The sequence below is a fragment of the Thermobia domestica genome, chromosome 16 (assembly GCF_964235325.1).
Source record: "Thermobia domestica chromosome 16, izTheDome1.hap1.1, whole genome shotgun sequence".
NCBI classification, from domain to species: Eukaryota; Metazoa; Arthropoda; class Insecta; order Zygentoma; family Lepismatidae; genus Thermobia; species Thermobia domestica.
In genome coordinates this window covers 149,602,424-149,623,834 of record NC_137469.1, presented here as the reverse complement: position 1 = coordinate 149,623,834, position 21,411 = coordinate 149,602,424, and the positions used below count along the sequence as shown (strand labels likewise).

At 35.0% G+C, this 21,411-nt stretch overlaps 1 protein-coding gene across 3 annotated transcripts in view; it reads left to right on the top strand.

The window, feature by feature from the left end:
• The window catches only part of LOC145673469 (glycine dehydrogenase (decarboxylating), mitochondrial), a 428,549-nt gene that overhangs the window by 258,169 nt on the left and 148,969 nt on the right, over positions 1–21,411 (top strand). For all 3 annotated transcript variants that reach the window (XM_081743192.1, XM_081743190.1, XM_081743191.1), the window contains one exon: positions 317–518. In XM_081743192.1, coding sequence (XP_081599318.1) covers positions 317–518 — 202 coding nt within the window. The remainder of the gene's footprint in view (positions 1–316; positions 519–21,411) is intronic.

Sequence of the window (21,411 nt, the reverse complement as noted above, 5' to 3'; positions counted from 1 at the left end):
CAGCTCGCAGATTAATTTTTTAAAATAATTTTAATATGGCAACTGAAAGCAACAATACGAAATTGTTATTACTCCATTTTATATTATTTCTAACAAAAGACCTATGCACTACGTTCTCGAAATTTTAATATTGCTTTCTCTGTTTTCAGTTATTTTGAAGAAAGTATAAAGTAGATTAATTTTACTTGAAACGAGTTGTAAATAATCCGTGCTAAGATTACCTAGTTTCTCAAACTTTTAGTTTTAAATACCTAAACTTTGTTCCTAACTAAATACCTAACTAACCAAGATTTTCATATAAATCTTGCAATTTCAGTGGAGCACAGGGAGAATATGCAGGACTACGTGCTATCAAGTCTTACTTAGAAGCAAACGATCAAGGTCATAGGAACATTTGCCTTATTCCTGTCTCCGCCCACGGTACAAATCCTGCTTCAGCTCAGATGGCGGGTATGAAGGTAGAAGCCATTAATATCACTCGATATGGAGGAATAGACATGAACCATCTGATAGAAAAGGTATAACAATAGCTTAGTTTATCGCTTGAAATGCTAAGAAGGTCTTAAACCCAGACATGATATCGTGGTAATCGTACCATGTATGTATATTGTCTTATGTAAAATAATGAAGATTGTGTAGAGATGAATTACTTTTATCGGAACGATTCATTTTGTAGTATTGTGTTAGTAATATATTAAGATATGGATTCGATGAAGCCTGATCAAATTCACTTCCTTTGAAAACAACTCACTTTATACAGGATGTCCTTTGAGGAAGTAACAATAGTTTAGGAAATGGTAGTATATTTGATTCTAAGCAAAAAAAAAAAAAAAAAAAAAAAAAATCACATGAACATTGATCTAATTTTGGACAATTACTTAGATATGAACAAAGATAAAACGCCGCCACCAATATGAATGCGCTTCAGGCTTTAGGAGTAAATAATTTATTGAAGTAAGTTGGAGCTATGTAGTAGCTAGTCGATTTACTTCAAAGGACTGAATTTAGCCTGTAAGCACAAATTGCCTGTAGGTCAAACATATCAGATGTACGGTCTTGTTTAATAAAACCCGGCCCTCCCCCTCCTTTATCTGAAAAGCTCTGTATTCTGAAATTCAAAGACAAAGGCAATCGTCTTTAACTAATTATGTTTTTATTTCAAGTCTAAGTATTAAAATGTGCTACGTGTGGTTGCGAGAGGTTGGGTGGCTTTTTTGTTAATACTGAACTTAGTACCTAATATTGACACTCATCTTCATGAATTAATATAAGAAGCGGCCGTGTGATTTCCGACCAATTACTTCATCCCGGTATCTTTGAGCACTGAGATAACAGTGGAAGATAAACTTCGTTCTTCTCAAACTTGATACTTCGAAAAATTTATGCAAGTCGTTTTGTATTTCAAATACATATTCACTCTAATCAGTTTCAGAAGTAGCATTAATCTTGTAATAACATAATAGCTGTAAGAGTTACCCTGAAAATGTATTTTGTATGTTTTCTTTTTTAATACGATATTCATTTTTTTTCTGAATTACACTGGTTATAAGGAACCTTCAATTATCAGGTACCCCACTTTTTACTTTAATCGCTCCCTCTCCTCTCGTAATGCAACATTTGGTATATTTCTTTTAAATAAAGTTTTCAAAATGTGGCAGAAATACTGGAAGTTCTTTATTAACAAGCTATGCTAAATAACGACGGTTATACATCAGAGAAAGTCATCTTCATCTACCATCTCAATCAGGGGCGAATCCAAGACTCCTTCGGAGGAAGTTAGGAGTGTGGCGGTGAAAGATTATCAGTTTCTCTCTCACCGGACTTGGCAGCACATTCGAATTCTGCATTTCAATTTCAATGCAAAAGAATTTTGTCACTCAAGACTACTTAGACAACCGATCAGAGTCCACATGGTCTGACTTGGTCGCAATTTCGAAGACATCTTATCTCAAAACGACACAGTAGAATTTGCTTTAAACAATAAAAGTGCAGTTGCCAAATGTATAACTTTGATTCACAAAGATTAATTTCGAGGTTTTGTTAATAGGAGAAGTAGAGATTCCTTACACTCGAATGCTACGAAATTCGTAGTGTTTCTTTGTACAACACAGAGGATTAGGAATGTTTCATACGTTATTCGCTAGGTTGTGAACAAGTGACACTGTGACAGCACATGTGGCACATTTTCTCATCAAGCGTCACATTTCGTGTTATGAGAGTAACACCTGCACATTTGTGAGCTACTCTGGGTTTACGAAGTACCTCACACACAATTTCCATAAAATGTCACTTACATACACGAATGAGGAGTATGTGGATATGGTATTTGTGTACGAGTTTTAAAATGGAACTGCTCACGCAGCTGTTGAAGAATAGCAGAAGGCAGTTTCCATTCGTGCATTAATAGAGTTATGAGGGTATTTGGGTTCATTTCCTGTGGGCTACTGTTTGTATGAAAAGATTTAATGGTATCGGGTTTGATCCCTGAAAGTCCTTGTGCTGATTCATGAAAGAAAACAGACTCTTGGACTAGGAAATACCAACCCGCAAGTAAACATTAACCAACTAAGAACTAAACTGGTGAAACTCAGGATTCGAACCATGGACTTTTGATATGTATCATGTTCGTGATTATTCCCTGCTTCCACCTCAGCTGAATCAGCTGATTGTTCCATTCGTGGTTACCCAGTGTACGGTCAGAGTTCGAGGAACGTTGGGTGCAACATATATTTCCTCTCCGTATATTTTGTATAAAATAATACTAACCTGTTGCACTGCGAGAGCTGTAAACATACGGAAACAAACACATACACAGAACTTATCCTCTAACACAAATTATTGTTATGTAATATGCACATTTTCACATCTCATTGTAATTACTTGGAATAACAATTAAAGATCACTGAATCCATTACAACACTCAAATTATTATAGCACAAATACATTTTTGTGAATAGCTTGATTTGACCCCTTTCGGATATTCGCGACGGAAGAACGATATTCTCGTACGCGTAATTACGATTACGAAAGTCAGTTGACCGGTAAACGTAAACACTGATCACTAAAGATGAGAAACTTATCAACAGATTGTTGAAATCCTTAAACTCCTCCCACATGCTGGTTCCATCATTGGTTTTAATTAACGGAAATTCTTGTGTTTCATCTTTGTTGCACTATTTGATGGACAGGTGGAACTTTTGGAGTATTCTAACATCAGAAACTTTTGGTATGCCATTCTTTATATTAAGTAACTAGTGATGACGTAAATTTCATATGTTACATTGAGAATTTTTAGGTCACTATGGTTACCACATACATAGAATTAACTGGGAAATAATGTGAAGTATTCCATTCTCTATTTGCTGTAGGAATTTCACTACTTATAATAAGTTCACTTCACTATAATTGTAAAATAAATAGAAGTCAAGTGGGAAGCAATACAAAATGATCCATCTTCGTTCGTGGCTAGCATCCCACTTTCCGCGTCCAGTCATTACTATCCACTGCTCTCGCAATGAAGGCGCATGAGTACATTATGGGAATGAAAGATAGTTCCCACAAAACAATTAGTTTTAAGTTAACTGCTTCACTAATAAGAGATGATTGAGTACTTATTGGATTACTGAAAGCACACTAACAACATTTAAACAGATGATAATATTAATAATTTGTCATTAACACAAAAAATGCACATTTTTGCATATAGTCCGTTGCTGCCTTTACCCCTGCAATTCAGCTTTCGAAGGTGGTTAGAAGGAAATTAAGCTGAGTTGAATTCTTTGTTCATATATGGCCATACGAAGAGAGGAGTAGGTGGGCAGCCGCACACACACATAGAAACTTGTGAGCGAGAAACTTCGCAGCATTCCAATTCTAAGAATTTTGTTTTGGTGCGCACTAATTCTAAGAAATACTCTTCCGTATATGAGGGTTCTCCAAAGAGTTATAACAATAGTGTTATAGAGTGTGAAATAATTCCCAGTGCTAAAGTGACTTCCAAAAGTGTAACCAGTCAGTCTTTGGAAGAACGAGAAAATAACTTCTTTGGTGTAATGAATCCCTACTACAAATAGGGATCTATCATCACGTCTGGATATTCCACGTACTCGTGTGTGGCAGGCAGTTGTATCCATTTGATTTGATTTATTTGCGTTCATTTGACCATACAGAGTACACAAATTTGTACATATGGTATAGAACATGTCATTTCACAATAATACATTGGTTAAATGTAGAGTTAATAAACACATACAAACAAACTATAAGCATACGAATATAAAACTAAAAAATTTTTACAATAAAAGAAGGAAAAAATAAAATTTGTTATTTAATCTAATGGTTAAAATATATCTACGTACTAAGTTTTATTGCCTTCAGAAATAATAAAGGATTATTCACCTATATACTCATCTACAGAATAATAAGATTTACAAATTAGCATATTTTTAACCTCTCTCAAAAACTTTATATCATCTTTTATGTATTTCAATTCTCTTGGTAATTTATTATATAGCACCGTACCTCTATAAAATGTAGTTTTTTCAAACATACTTGTTCTGTGTGACGGTATTACAAATTTATCACAGTTTCTAGTTCTATATTCATGTACATCGGCATGCGTTAAGTAGTTATCTATGTTTTTTCTGACTAATTTTAATACCTCATATATATACAAACTCGGTATCGTAAGCAATCTGAGTTCACGAAATTTTCATTTCATCACTAGCCGGTGCAGCAGTTACATCCTCATGATTACGCTTCCTGCCTTCAGTTTCGCTATTGTTTACTACAGAAGTGCCATACATTTTAGCCACTAATGAGTCAACCTTCACTTGTACCGGTGCGAATATTAACCTAATAAGTACACTTGGGCTCGGGGAAATCATAACGCAAACCTTGTCACAAGGTACAAGGCACATTTTCCATGAACAGATGTTGTAGAATGGCTGGTGACATTCCTGTTGGCTCTCTTATCCTCCCTGAATGCACGAATGTACAGCAGTACCTTCATATGTTAAAAATGTTTTGACGAACCAATTAGACTATGCTTCTTTACATACCTCACCTCATCTTGCACCATGATGGAGCGCCGGCTTCGGTTGATCGTTAAACATCTGAATAACACTTATCCTAACAAATAGGTTGGTCGTGATTGTCTGGTTACTTGGCCACCTCATTCTCCTGATCTCATCCCGCTTGATTTCTGTTTATGAGGGTAGACGAAACAGACTGTTTAACGGGAAAGTGTGAATGCAAGGGATGAACTTAGTTTGCATTATGAATGGAACTGAGTTAATCTGCGAACATCGTCGGGAGTTTCGTAGTGCTACCCAACTCCTCCGACGCGCTCAGAAGTGCATTGATGTTGGTTACGGCATTTCTGAAAATCTGCTGTGACTTACTCTTCGTCTTTTTATATCGTTCCTGTCTGTATTGATCACCACGTCCCAACATTGTATTTTTCACCATTAATTATTAACTGGTACTGTACCACAAATTAATGCATTAGCAATTAGTATCAGCATGTTCTTTCTAGTATTTACTTACACAAGTATCGTTACATTTCCATGTTTTACATGTTACTGTTTTTGTTTACGTTTTTCTACCTGATTTTCATTTCTGTTCGTCTTAGCTATCATTCGAAATCGGGCCCGATGTTCATATGGACTTGAAATCACCCACAGTATCATTTCTCACAGTATTGTCACTTCTTCCCGGGACATTCCGTATCTCTTAAGATTATAAATTTTGTATATGCTCTTCATATTAACTATGTGCGAACACCTCTGATGATAGAAGTTTCTTAATTGATACATCACATTTGTTTTGTACAATCAAAATTGTGCTCGATTACAATTATAATTTATCATTTTTTATCAGCAAAAGATTGTGAAATCTCCATTGACTACTTTCACAGCTACTAATTCCTTTACTATGTGTATCTTCAAGTGAACTATTAAATAAAAAAAAGTAGGTCTCGGGTTCGATTCCCGATGGGGCCACTCGGTCGAATAAGTGTAAAAAGTTTTTTCCGGCCAGCCATCCTGAATAAAGTTTTCCTGGGTTTTCCTCATTCACACCAGGTACCACACATAATTGTATTACGGTACAGCTTAGCACTGTTCGGTACACACCATCCTTAACCGGCCTCCGTGGTGAACTCCCTACTCCTCGCCCTCAAATAATACAGCTTTGCACTATTTTATTTGTGGGTTCGGAAAATTTGTTTCCACGACGATCGTTCAAGGAAGGCGCGATACACTTCACCGTTACGGTCCAGATTCGGACGGATCACCTGGGCGAAGATCTAAGGCGTGTTACGAAAAATAGATGATAACATCACCTGTTTTTGTAGATCACTTACAAGCGACATAACAACCATAATCTTAATTCGTCATGCGTTCTAAAAAAGAGAAAACAAACAAATCTAAAATTAGAGTGCCATTTATTCAAAGATTAAACATACCTGTAACATACTAACTAGTTTTTGTTTTGCCCCATTTTCGTAGCGAGTTCGTAAATACGTTTTAATCGTTCACAAGATAGTATAGTTCGTCGTGGCGTCTATTGTAGAAATCACGTTTTGGTAAGCTCACTGCGAATCCAAAATAATCTTTTGGTGGAGATTGTCCTTTCTTCCAATTTTAAAAGTTTATGAAACAGTCCATCCTGGCTGGCGTAACAACTGCATTATGAGGCAACTACTGTTGAAGATACTATATTATTCGAACATTTTACTGTAGTTGATTACCACGAGTCCATTATCTATTAGAGTCACCTGCCAAGACCTTTTTTTCACATGTAATCTCGAACACGCCCCCCTTGTTATAAAGTACTACTTGGGGCTGATTTACTTTAATAATGACTTACACAACACCTGCGAAAAACACTAGTATCTGCATTATTATTCTCACATATCATTTATGGAATTTCGAAGACAGTTCTAGTTTTTCTAAAACATAACGTAATTTAAATCATTAAAAAAAAGCATTTTGGCGTCGAGATAATACTATGATCAGCAAAACTTGCTGAATCATAGTTCACACACACACTTACACTAACATTGGTTTTCAAACCAGCAGTTCTCTCTGTTTTCTTCTTCCTCTTCCTCTACTCCCTTTCCTTCGGTACCACCAGGTGGTAGCACAATCAACGGGGAGCATACACCACACAAAGTGTACAAATTCAGATGAACGTCACATAATGCACCAACGCAGAATTTGCGTTTATACGGAAAATATTTTAAGCAAATTTTTGGTACAGTTACAGCGGCGGTCGAAAGGAATGTACGTGCACCATTGAATAATGGTAAACGTTCAAGAACCCTGACTGTAGTTTCACTACTATGATCATCACTGTTCCAAAGTCAAGATGAACATTAACTCACTAGGAATTTTATAAGAACTTTCGTCGCGTTTCACTTCATCAGATGAAAATGTTTCATTAACTTTCATTTAACGTAGAAAAACGATAAACGCGTGGGGCATTTATACACTTACATAAAAGTTTTATGGGGCTTTTATATGTAAAGTCTGTAAAGTTCTTTCTTTCTTTCTTTTCCTTTTTTTTTTTTTTTTTTTTTTAACATTCGGCACTGTCACTAAATTAAACATTTATACGTGCATGACTCACAATAGATATACAAATAATTCTCATGATATACCTTTAATATACGAATTACAATATTGCTATATGCGCTCTTATTGTTAAAATAACACAAACATTATACGAAATCATGGCATTATTTAGAGGTAAAATATTCACATTACTTACTTTACGATATTATACGAAAAACTATAGAACATGAACAAATAATTATTATGAATAACTCAACTTTTCAACAAATAGATAAAACAAACATTATTCCACAAAAGGAAATGAACAAGCTTATTCTACACACATTATACTTAAATTGCATAAATAACAAAACATACTTGCACTTCTCAAGTTATTCTGACAAAGAAGTTACGAAAACAAAATTATTATTCACAAATACAAGGATTACACATCATTTAAACATAATAACTACATGAAACAAGTTTATTACCACTCTTTTGTACTGTAACAATAAGAGTGAGGCCGGATAGAAGTAAGTCTGCCACACTTTTACGCTAATAAGCGCCTATCCACTTAAATTTTTAAGTCTCCCTTCCCCATTGCATTTCTATTATCATCCCACCCCTTTGGAATGGCAACAAGACCTTCTAGTGAGGTAGGAATGTAAAACAACATAGAAAAATGAACCCAAAGGTTAAAAATAAGTGAGGGGGGGGGGGGAGTTGCCATTCATAATTCAATACTCGTGTCACAGTGTTCCACTGACACATAAAAACTTACTCTCACTCTGAGTACATCAGAGCATATCATCGTTTACGTTCTTAATAACACATGAATGCTATATAATTCACCGCGTACATTTGGTGGTTTAAGATCTTACAGTTAGTCTTGATAACTTATCGCAAAGCATCAACAAGACAATACAATTATTCATGTAAACGTTTTTTTTTTACATCTGAATACTAATAAACAACAGTTTCATATATATTAGCATTTAGAAAACAATCATGTCCGTGACTTTTTTTTTTTTTTTTTTTTTTACACGTCACGTCTGTTTATCTTAGGATTCAGCAAATGATTTAAAGCTAACATAAGAGTGCGATACCGACAATCTAGCTTATCGTTTAAATATTGCAAATATGTATCACATTTCAATAGCTCTTTCAACAACAACTGAACATTGAACTTATTACTTTCGCTCTGGTTGAATACAGACAAACTAACTTTTGTTATATTCAAAGAATTAACATTTACTAAAGTTTCTGGTTCACAAGAATCGGTTTTTTCACTATTTTCTTTTACAGAATCAAATTCTCTTTCATGTATATGTTTCTTAGCTAATTCTAACCAGATGTTCCTAGTTTTTTGAGTGGGTCTCCACACTCTCATACGATCGATAGAGTGTACGCCACAAGATTCTCCAGTTAAAGGATCTACAAGTTCAAAGACTTTATCTGAAATTTTATTTTTACAAAATAGTGGACCTTTGTAAAGCATGAAAAACTTGCGGATCTTTTTGTCTACTGCTGAACTCAAATGCGATTGCAACAGAAATACCAAATCATTTTCTTTTATTTTGTATTTTCTTTCTTGGGATGCATTATATTTCTCGTTTCTTTTTCTAACTTTTTCATTTCTACGGTAGTCAGCCATTATGAGTTTATTTTCCCAATTTACAGGTTCACTTTCATCATAGCTTTCGTTTGTTACAATGCCAAAATGCTTCAACACAGAATAATTTGCTTTTACATTTAAATGAAGACTAGCAGGGCTGACACCTAAACTACTACACACAGAATAATTTAACAAAATGACAATCTGAGGTATGTATCTTTCCCAAGAAGTATGTTCTTCGTTACACAACAATTTGAACAACCTATTCGTCTCCCTATGGATTCTCTCTACAACTGAGCTCTTTGGGTGGTAAGGTGTTACATAATGAATTTTAATACCATATTCTTCCATTTTAGATTTAAATTTTGCTGATACAAAACATCCACCATTGTCTACTAGTATGGATTTTGGAATTCCCATGGTTACAAAATAGTAATATTCTAAACATCTCAAAACACATTTAGTCGTTGCATTTCTGATTGGGAACATCGTGTAATATCTACTAAATACATCCAAAATTGACAATGCAAATTTATTTCCAGTATGAGAAGGTGGATAAGGTCCTAACAAATCGATCGAGACCATGTCTCTTACATTCTTTACAGCCACAGTTTGTAAAGGTCTAGCTGGTGGCGAAGTTTCAACTTTCGTACGTTTACAGACAACACAGTCACGCAAATAATTGCCGATATCTCTACGCATGGACTTCCAATAACAACAATCACTTACAAAGCCTAAAACCTTTTCAAAACCAAAATGACCTTGTTCATGATAATTTTGAATTACATCATTCACAAGTGAAGGAGGAATACAAATTTTCCATTGATTAGGAAAATGGTAACTACGATTCAACAAAATTCCATTTTCGATTTTGTAAAATTCACCAATATTTCGATTCTTAACCTTAACATAAGGATCATTGGGATTCTCTAAATACTTCATGATATTTTCATACTCTGGGTGCTCTCTTTGTTTACTGATCAAATCTTGTACAGACAAATGTTTAAAACAAGATGGCAACACTTCGTACTTATTAACTTCATACTTTTCAACCTCAGGAAACAGAATGATACGTGACAATGCATCGCTAGCTTGATTATCTTGACCTTTAATATATACAATTTGTACATCAAATCCCTGAATTTGTAAACTCCAACGAGCAAGTCTAGAATTCCACTGTCTCATTTTGTGCAAATATACCAACGAGTTATGATCCGTGTAAATTTTTACATGCCTTCCATACAACAATTGAGACCAACGTTTAAGCGCGACTACAATTGAAAGACACTCACGTTCAGTCACAGTGTAATTCTTCTCAGCAGGTTTTAACGTTCTACTATAAAACCCTAAAATATGTTTCTTACCATCTACTTCTTGAAAAAGAATGTTTCCTAAAGCAACTGAACTACAGTCTGTAATTAAACAAAAATCATGATCTAACAAAGGATGTGCAAGCATTACTTCTTGAACTAAATCACTTTTCAACTGGTTAAAACTATCTTCACAAGATTGATCCCAGATCCATTTTTTATTTTTCTTTAACAAACCAAATAAAGGTTCAGATTTTTGAGCGAAATTTTCAACAAATTTGGCACACCACTGGAACAAACCTAAAACTCTTTGCAATTCTTTCAAATTTCTAGGCCTTGGTAGGTCTTTGATGCACTGTACATAAGAAGGATTTTTTGTTATGCCTTGCGGACTGAGGTCAAACCCTAAAAAACTAAATTTCGTATTACAAAAAGTACACTTTTGTAGATTTAAAGTCATACCAGCCTCGTAGACTTTCTGAAATATTTGATCCAAAAATCGTAACTGTTCTTCAAAAGTCATAGAAATTACAGAGACATCATCGATGTAGAGACTACTTTTTCATATAAACCTGCCCCAAGGACAGTTTGCAAACACAACATAAAAGCAGCTCCTCCGTTTATGTAACCAAACGGAACTCGAGTATACTGATACATTTTACCGTTCCAACAAAAGGCTGTGTATTGTTTACTTTCTTTACTTAAACATACTTGTAAATAACTTCCCACAAAATCTAAACAGGACACGAATTGAATTCCTTGAAATTTAATGAGGTCATCGATCTTATTGACTTTTAACTGCTTTAATTTCACAAATTTGTTCAATTGAGTTAAATCTACAACAGTACGAAGTTTACTAGTGTTTTTCTTAGCTACACACAACAAAGGATGACAATGCACAGAAATACATTCTTCCACTACGCCACATTCTAGCCATTCAGCTATTTGCTGTTCAATATTTTCTTTGTATTTAAAAGGTAATGGGTACTGACGTTTTACAATCGGTTGGTCTGTTTCAACTTCGATGGTGTATTCAAATTTATTACATTTACCTGGCAAATCGCTAAAAACCAATCTATGTTTCAATAACAAATCATAAAGTCGTTGTTTTTGAACATTAGATAAATTTTCAATTTCAAGAACTTTTGTTCTAATTTCAGTAACAGAAGGAAAGTGACTTTGGGTATTACGAGTAATTTTACTTGTATTACAAACATCCTGATTTATTTTTACATTATTATGAGATTTTTGAATTTCCTCATCCAATTTATGAATTTGTTCCCCATAGAAATGATACAAAAAATTTACTTCAGCAGCTTCGTTCAAACGTGCTTGTTTTATTTGCTCTATGTTTAAATCATTATTGATATTACACCTTTCTACATGTTCAAATGCTTTACTGTTTTCTAACAAACTATCCATCCATTCCTGCGTCAGCTGTTTCTTATGCATTTCTAAATTCTTAACTATTGGACACTCTTGCACAGGTTCGACTACATCTTCGTTTTCGCTTTCAATAGCTGAATTAGTGTCAACACAATTCGCATTATTTAAATGAAAACCAACCTTATTAACACTCTCTCTAGTAAGTATTTTTACTTTACCTTTACTTTCATTACTCAGAAGGGGGTCACTACCAAATCCGTGCTCATACTCTTTCATTGGTACCTTACAAGTGTTAGGGTCGTAACCTACAGTAACGGATTTCTCGCCAAAGTCTAATTTCGCATTAGCTAGCGATAAGAAATCTCTGCCTAGCAGACAATTACAATTAAGGTCACTGACAACGATAAATCTAACATCACAAGTTACAGGTCCAATTTCTACACAGAGGGTAACCTCGCCCTTAACTGATTTTGTTCTTTTTCCACTATAATCTACTAGAACAATTTGAGGAGCGGGTTGTAATACAGCGTTTGACACAATGTTAGATATTTTCTTCCACGCAGTGTAGCTTAACAAACAAGCCGAAGCACCTGAATCGCACAGAGCATACAGATTTTCGTTCATAATTTTGACAAGAATTTCAGCAGTGGCACATGAATTTACATTAGTTTTACAAAAATCTTTAGTTTCCTCTTCATCAGATGAGAAAACATCATCCCACTGTACTAAGTTTATTAAATTTTTATCAAGCTTTACAAAAACAGTCTGACTATTTGGAAGGAGTGCATTATTTAACTCATTACTACACGTTTGAATTAATTCCCTGCTATGAGCACTCTTCAGGCAGGGTGCTTCTAGTTTGGGGGAGGAAATCTATTTTGAAACCCAAAATTACCTGCAGTGACATTCGTAAAATTCGGTCTTGGTGGCCTAAAGCCAGTAGGATTACCAAAGTTCGAAGGATTTACAAAATTTCCATTACTGTAACCAGTCTGAGGTGAATTTCTTGTTTGGGAATTACCATTCACTGACCTATTAGTCACATCGCTAGTGGCTTCATTTTGATTCACATTAGCATTGCTATTACTTACATTTGAACCATGATTGCAAAAACACACACTTTCTTCATGCCTATCAGAACTACTATTGTTATTCCATTTTTTCTTTTTGTTTCTACGAAAGGAATTTTTTCTTTTCCGATTATTTCTGTTGTTTGAATTTTCGTTCGAATGTACCTGATCTGACTCATCACAGTCACTAACGTTATTCTGATTACTTTTACGCTTACCGTTCTTATCAACAGATACCTGGTTGACTTTCAGAAACCTATGATTATTGCTGTTATTACGGTTATCAGACCTGGGAATTGCTTCTAATCTTTGTATGACGGACAATACAGAAGACAAATTCATAGTGGACAAAGTTGTTAACTGACGTCGGTAGTAAGGTGGAATCAAATTGAGAATCATACTAATAGCTAACGATTCTTTTATGTCGGGATTAATTTCTTGAATCTTATTACATCTATATGACACAAAATTGTACACACTTCCGTCGACTTTTACATCATATGGTTTGTATTGCAATACCATTAACTTGTTAGCACGAACCTGTTCATTCTCAAACTCTAATTTGAACAATTCGGCAAAACGATCGTAAGAAGTGAAAAAACCACAATTGTTAATGTACCAATTTTGCGCAGAACCAGTCAACAAAAATTTGATAATATCTAAATATTGACTACGAGAAATTGACATAAGCGAAGCTTGATCTTCAAACTTACGTAAGAATGCAGTGGCAGTCAATTCATTTTCGTGACCCGAGAATTTCTCGAAAGATTCTAAATCTCGTAATTTTAAAGCTACTTTTCTTTCTCGTTTTTTCCTCCGTTTGATTGTTTTTACCCCAACAAAGCTATTATCACTGTGAGAGTCCGAAGAATCATTTTCACTTAACACCGGACTAACATCATAGTCAAGAAAAGGGTTGGTGTTTTTACGTACACTGGTATCGACTTTTTCTTCTTTAATTTCTACCTCGGGCTTTACATTTCCCACAAGTGTTGATGACCTAATTTGACTTTCAATCATACTCACGCGCAAGTTTCTGACCTCTTGATTTACTATATCGAACTTACTTTCTACTTCGCCCTTAACATCGTCTATCATCGTTTGAGTATGATGAGCTATTTCTCGTGTTGCAATACTTACATCAAAAATCTCACGAACACTTTGATCCAATTTCATGATTCTACTTTCCTGTTCTCCCACTTTTTCCTGCGCTCGCTCAGCTTTATCATTTACTAAGTTGACATCGGAACTTAAATCCTTAACTTTATTTCCAATCATTATAATACGTTCCTCGGTGTCCCTAACTTGATCTCCTAACTGATTAGCTTTAGCATTGACTAAACGTATTTTGTCTTCGTTATTTTTCACGGCAAGCTTAACTTCATCAACCTTTGTTTCTTGTACATTTAATTTCTCTTGAAACTGTGCTGACAGTTTTTCAAAGTTATCCGCACAAGTACGACTAACCCTGTCTATTTCACTTCTCATTTGTACTAACTCAGTCGACAGTGTCTGAATTTGCCCATCCATCCTATATTCTAACATTTCTAATTTACCTGTAAGGTCGTTAGAGAACTTTTCTATCTGAGCTTGGGTTTCAGTTTTCGACTCGTTAATGACATCATTGAGTTGTCGCTTAGTGTCATTTACACTACCATTAAGTGATTGCATTTGTTCTTTAGTATCGTTCACACTACCACTAAGTGATTGTATTTGTTCTTTAGTATCGTTCACACTACCATTAAGTGATTGTATTTGTTCTTTAGTATCGTTAACAGCAGCGTTAATTTTATTAATAGCTTCAAGCAAAGTTAGCAAACTCAAATTTTCACTTTCTGCCATGATTACCAGTTACAAATATACAAACACAACAAACACCAATAATATCTTCAAGTTAGCGCATATAGCATATCATGAGAAATGAAACCTATCGAATATTACAACACCTAGATCTTCTCCCAGATGTCACACCCGTTACGAATCAATTAATAAAAACGTGAATTATTATTAATTGATCCGTCCCTGGAGGGAAACGCCATTCTATTACGGTACAGCTTAGCACTGTTCGGTACACACCATCCTTAACCGGCCTCCGTGGTGAACTCCCTACTCCTCGCCCTCAAATAATACAGCTTTGCACTATTTTATTTGTGGGTTCGGAAAATTTGTTTCCACGACGATCGTTCAAGGAAGGCGCGATACACTTCACCGTTACGGTCCAGATTCGGACGGATCACCTGGGCGAAGATCTAAGGCGTGTTACGAAAAATAGATGATAACATCACCTGTTTTTGTAGATCACTTACAAGCGACATAACAACCATAATCTTAATTCGTCATGCGTTCTAAAAAAGAGAAAACAAACAAATCTAAAATTAGAGTGCCATTTATTCAAAGATTAAACATACCTGTAACATACTAACTAGTTTTTGTTTTGCCCCATTTTCGTAGCGAGTTCGTAAATACGTTTTAATCGTTCACAAGATAGTATAGTTCGTCGTGGCGTCTATTGTAGAAATCACGTTTTGGTAAGCTCACTGCGAATCCAAAATAATCTTTTGGTGGAGATTGTCCTTTCTTCCAATTTTAAAAGTTTATGAAACAGTCCATCCTGGCTGGCGTAACAACTGCATTATGAGGCAACTACTGTTGAAGATACTATATTATTCGAACATTTTACTGTAGTTGATTACCACGAGTCCATTATCTATTAGTCACCTGCCAAGACCTTTTTTTCACATGTAATCTCGAACACGCCCCCCTTGTTATAAAGTACTACTTGGGGCTGATTTACTTTAATAATGACTTACACAACACCTGCGAAAAACACTAGTATCTGCATTATTATTCTCACATATCATTTATGGAATTTCGAAGACAGTTCTAGTTTTTCTAAAACATAACGTAATTTAAATCATTAAAAAAAAGCATTTTGGCGTCGAGATAATACTATGATCAGCAAAACTTGCTGAATCATAGTTCACACACACACTTACACTAACATTGGTTTTCAAACCAGCAGTTCTCTCTGTTTTCTTCTTCCTCTTCCTCTACTCCCTTTCCTTCGGTACCACCAGGTGGTAGCACAATCAACGGGGAGCATACACCACACAAAGTGTACAAATTCAGATGAACGTCACATAATGCACCAACGCAGAATTTGCGTTTATACGGAAAATATTTTAAGCAAATTTTTGGTACAGTTACAATTGGTCCCATGCCACTTCCTTCCTTCCCTTTCCTCGGCTAGTGTGATCGTCAAGGGACGTCATCCCTCATACCTGACGGGCTAACATGGCCTTAGATGCCGAAAGCCCCGAAATCTAAATCCTAATTCTAAATTAAAAATAATATATTTTTATTGCAGTTGTAATAATATAATTACACGATTTATTGAATTGAATTAAGATGTCTTCATGGAATTCATGACTATCTTTAGCTCACGAGCTTAAACTTTTCCCATTTAAATTTATACAGACGATTACATATGAACATAATAAACTAAATTTTCCTTATTAATAGTAAATAGATATTTTCCGCAGTGGCGGCGTAAGGCAAACTGGGACCCCAAGGCCGATTTCACTATCTTACTAGGAAAGACCCTTTCTTTGGGGTCCCCCAAGAGCGTGGAACATTTATTTTATTTATTTTTAATCTACATTCAGTTTTTTCTTTACATTTCTTTTCAGGTCCCCAAGAGAGTGAAGCCCTAAGCTATGGCTTGTTTACCTTATTCGTAATCCGGCACTGTTTAGTTTTATTAGAAGATATTTCTGTTTATAATAACAGTCTGTTGTTTCATTTGTTATTTTTTGTAATATCGATCGACAATTAATTGCGTTTACTTTTAGGGAAGGTGTGCATTATAAACCTTGACGGCCTTTGTATGGCTCATACTAAAAGGTTCTTTAGTAATTATTTTTACCTACCGTCCGGGGCCCCCCACAAAGTGGGGCTCGGGACGGGGACACCGCTCGCCCCGCCCTTACGCCGCCACTGATTTTCCGTGCTTCCGTCTACTTCTTTTACCCCGTATGGAGCCACTAGTTCCATCGCTCCGAAAACTCACTTTTTGAAAAATGTCACTCGGGTCAATAGCTTTACGTATTTCCATCATACTAAGTATCACAGTTACTACCAAATAGTTACTAACTATTAATACTAATTATCAAATAGTTCAGTGTCCTAATGTGATTCATTAATCTAAGTTCCCGTGATTGCAATCAAATCAGAATTACTTGATAACACACCACAAAAGAAATCATTCATTTTACCAAGCAAACTACGAATATTTTGATAATGTATATTAAACAGTTTGAGTTTCTGAATGCACGGTTGTTTTGAATGATTCACTTGTATCATCTGAAGACAACTTACCAGCTTTTCCGCTTTCATTCTTTGTGTCCTCAATACCTTGACCTCAAGCAGATCTATTCTTGGATACTTGAGATTGTTTAAATGAGTTGGCAGGGGAGGGAACAGAAAAAATTATTTCCTTGTCGCGATTTGGCTCCATGATGATCTCTTCAAAGATAGCAGGTACAGCTCTGTTCAGTTGAAAGATTTCCCTTTCATTGCCTTCCAATTCTGAAGCGGAATTTATAATTGATGATATCATCAAGGTTACAGATAATCTTCAGAAATCATCAAGTCTAAATTAGTTTATCTCATCATCTCTCTCTTACATATGATACGGTGAGATAAGTTCAAACTGCTCAATTTACTGGATGTAAGCCAAGTAGCCTCCTTCCCTAGAGAAACAAAGGAATGAATAGGCCGTCGCATCCAACCTTCCTTTTCTGCCAGTTTCTCAGAAGGAATTCGGGAAATATCGGGTTGAAAACAGATGTTGATAAGAATTTGCTGATACCTGTAGTCCAATGATCTGTTCTGTTGACAAAACTGAAAGAAGTTTCTTTTCCTAAGTTTTGTTCATGAAATGCGAGTATTCTTCGAAAATATAACCAACCAATAAATTAACTTGTTCTATTTGATTTGCTTTGATTTATGAAGTTTCGGGAATTGAAACAGACCACATACATCAGAAGCGATAAGTGCTTGCCTCAAACCCTTTTCCATATTCCTGAAATTAAATATTTCTGTGGCTTGAGGCTAGAAGGGCCAATGTCACTTTTTGGCAAAAATTAGATGTTCGCCAAATTTTGACGTCTACAAATGAATATTTTCTTGGACAAGAATAGCAAATGTTAATATGAATGGTATATATTCCAAACTATTTCGTGTTGACATTTGCTCTTCTTGCACAAGAAAACATCCATTTATAGACGTTAAAATTGAAGAGTATCTCATTTTTGCCAAAAAGTGACATTGGCTCTTTTAGACCCAAGCCACAGATTTGTAATAATTCTTCCACATAAATTTATTGTAGACCACAGATGGCCAACGCTTCAACTGTGGTAGCCCGCGATGGTCCGTATCATATTGTCTGCATCAATAGACATATCTATTTCGATGGACTGATTCCTAGTTTCTGATAACAAATTAACATTTTTGAGAAAATAAAAAGTAATCAATTATGTTTCTCTAAAAATGTTTAAATAATCTTAACTTTTGGTTCGTATTGACTTTCTTTTTACTGTCCATTATGGCCTCGTTATTAGTCTATATTTTGATCAGTAGAACGCCACTGATTTCTGAAATGAAAACGAAAAAAAAAAGTTATCCACCTCTATTTTACACCTTTCAATATTTTTTATTTTCACTTGCTACTCTTTTTCAATCAAGTGCTTTAGTGCTTATCTCATGTTATATATTCAATTTCGAATTCTGAAATTGTATATGGATACTTCATAATTAACATTTCGAATTCTGAAATTATATATAAATATTTCATACTTATTTTACTTCTTTACAAATTTTAATTTAAACTATTTTAACCAAAAGCGAGCGCGTTAACCATAATGATAGACAGGTTAATCTTCTTCCAAGAACACTTAAGATTATATAATATGAACTCATGTATAATATACTGGATATGTACCTACAATTACATAGCAATGAAATTAAAAATACTTGCAGAATGATTAAATGTACGGTATATTGAAAACGATATGATTGTCAAATTCAATTAAATAACAATGTACTTCTAATCATAAACCCTGTATTATGTCCACCTTTCGTTTCGTCTTTTGACTAGATATCCACTGGTCATTTCGTCTTTCTCCATTAGGTTGGGCTGAAGTATTTGATCGCTGTCAATATGTTCTTCTGCCATTTTCTGTGCAACTCATACAACAGATATAAGTATAGTTATGATTTTTCTTTCCCATAATTTTATACAATGATCGATAGACAAAGACAATAATTCTTGAATGGATATCAAAGGATAAGAAGCATCTCAGAAGACGCCTTCATACCATATAGTATGATGAAAGTAAGAACCAATACGGAGTGCCTTGGAAAAGGGTTGCCCACAATAGAAAGCTCTGAAGAAATGTTGGGAAGATCTTTATCCAGCAGTGGATTGAGAATGGTTGTAAATGATGGTTATGGTGATTTTATACAATACTTCGGATTTCTCAGATAATACCGATACTTTTAATTGAACAGCGTTGTTAGATGTAAGTTTCCATCTAGTATAAACTAACTTATGAATAAAAATCTATTGTCACTGGTAATAGCCTACCTAATTTGCAAATATATTACTGGTACAGTGGTTTTATCCAGACGTCTTATATGGGAAAAATGTACCCTCCTCCAAAGTTGTAGAATTCTTCCCAAAATTTTTGAAGATACCTGCAGCAAAAGTAAGAACAAATCATGAATATGGTCTCCTCTAGAGCTTTAGCTTTTCCCCAAGATCGATAAGACTGTACAAAACACAGCTAGTAGTTATTTTACAACTTTGTCACAACTTTTTGAGAACTTTACATGCTTTATTTTTCAAAAGACCTGTACTTCTGTGCTAAAAGTTATTATTATTATTATTATTGGCAATTATTCTTTGAGAATTTAATATTGGAAACTAAAAGGATGTAAAAATGTTCGGTTTTAAATAGATTATCTATCTATATTTATGTGGTATCTATCTATTTATCTATCTTCTAACTCGCAGCATGATTAATTTAATTAAGTCCCTGGTCCCTGTGTTCCTGTGTTCGATTGTATGATTTATTGGTAATGGCTGGAGGAGTTAAATTTATGGCAAGATAAATTTTACTCTCTACACCGGTTTCGCAGTCGCTTTAATTATTACATTGAAATTAAGAACGGGTACGCCAAATTAGGGGTGGACGGTTTCTGAAAACGTAAACCGCGGTTTCGGTTTGCCACTTAAACCGGTTTGGAACGGTTAACTGAACCGAACCGAACTGTCCACAAACCGAATCGAACCATTTTCAAACTGAACCAAATCGTACCGTTCAGAACTGTCGGTAGAACTTTGACGAACTAAACTGTCGTCAAACCGAGCCAAAAGGTTTCAAACGTGATTTCGTTTACTATTGCTTAAACAAAACTTAAACGAACTCATGTCAAAGCGAATTCAGCTGTGTCCAAATGGAGCTGAATTTAGTCTTTAACTCCCTCGTAACATACGACCAATTAGCTGATTTGTGTATAGTAAAATATTTTTACGTGCAAAAATTTTTACGTATAAACAAATTATATTGGACCATTGTGGATCATAATTTTGTTAAATTTTGTATTAAATATTGTACTGTTATATGCGAGTTGTAGGAGAAAAGCAGGAAGGTAGTATCGCAGGAAAATATGGTTTAGGCGAAAGAAATGAAAGGGGAGAGGGACTGGTGAATTTCTGTAGACAGAATTCACTAGTAATTGGGAACACTTGGTTCAATCAGCACAAGAGAAGAAGATATACATGGAAATCACCAATAGACGGCGGAAGATATCAGATAGACTATGTTTCAGGACAGGTATCGGAATAGCTTAAAGAACGCGAAGACTCTTCCCGAAGCTGATATTTTCTCTGACCATAATCTTGTGCTGGCCGAAGTAGATATTCAATTGAAAAATGTAGGCAGAAGAAAAGTAGGTAACAAAGTGTTGAATACTGAAAAGTTGAAAAACGAGGAAATAAGAAATCTTTTCGTTAAAAAATTCGAAGAAAAATGTTCAAACGAGGAAAGAATAGGTGCAGGTAGTAACGCACGGTGGGAACATATTAAACGTTGCTTACAGCAGGCTGCAGAAGAAGGAGCAGGTTACCGCGAACACAAAACTGCTAAGAAACTACGGGTTACAGAGCAGATGTTGCAGAAAATGAGGGAGAGGAAGATGTGGAAACAGGTTGATACAGAAGAGGGCAGAAAGATGTACAGAAAGTTAAATAATGAATTACGAAGAGAAACAGACAGAGCGAGGGAAGAGTTTTACAAAAGAAAATGCAAGGACATAGAAGAATTAGAAAGAGTTGGGAAATATGAGGAAATGTACAATCCACGGCAAAAAACCTGCAACATGAGGATGTAAGTTTATTGTGAAACTACGCA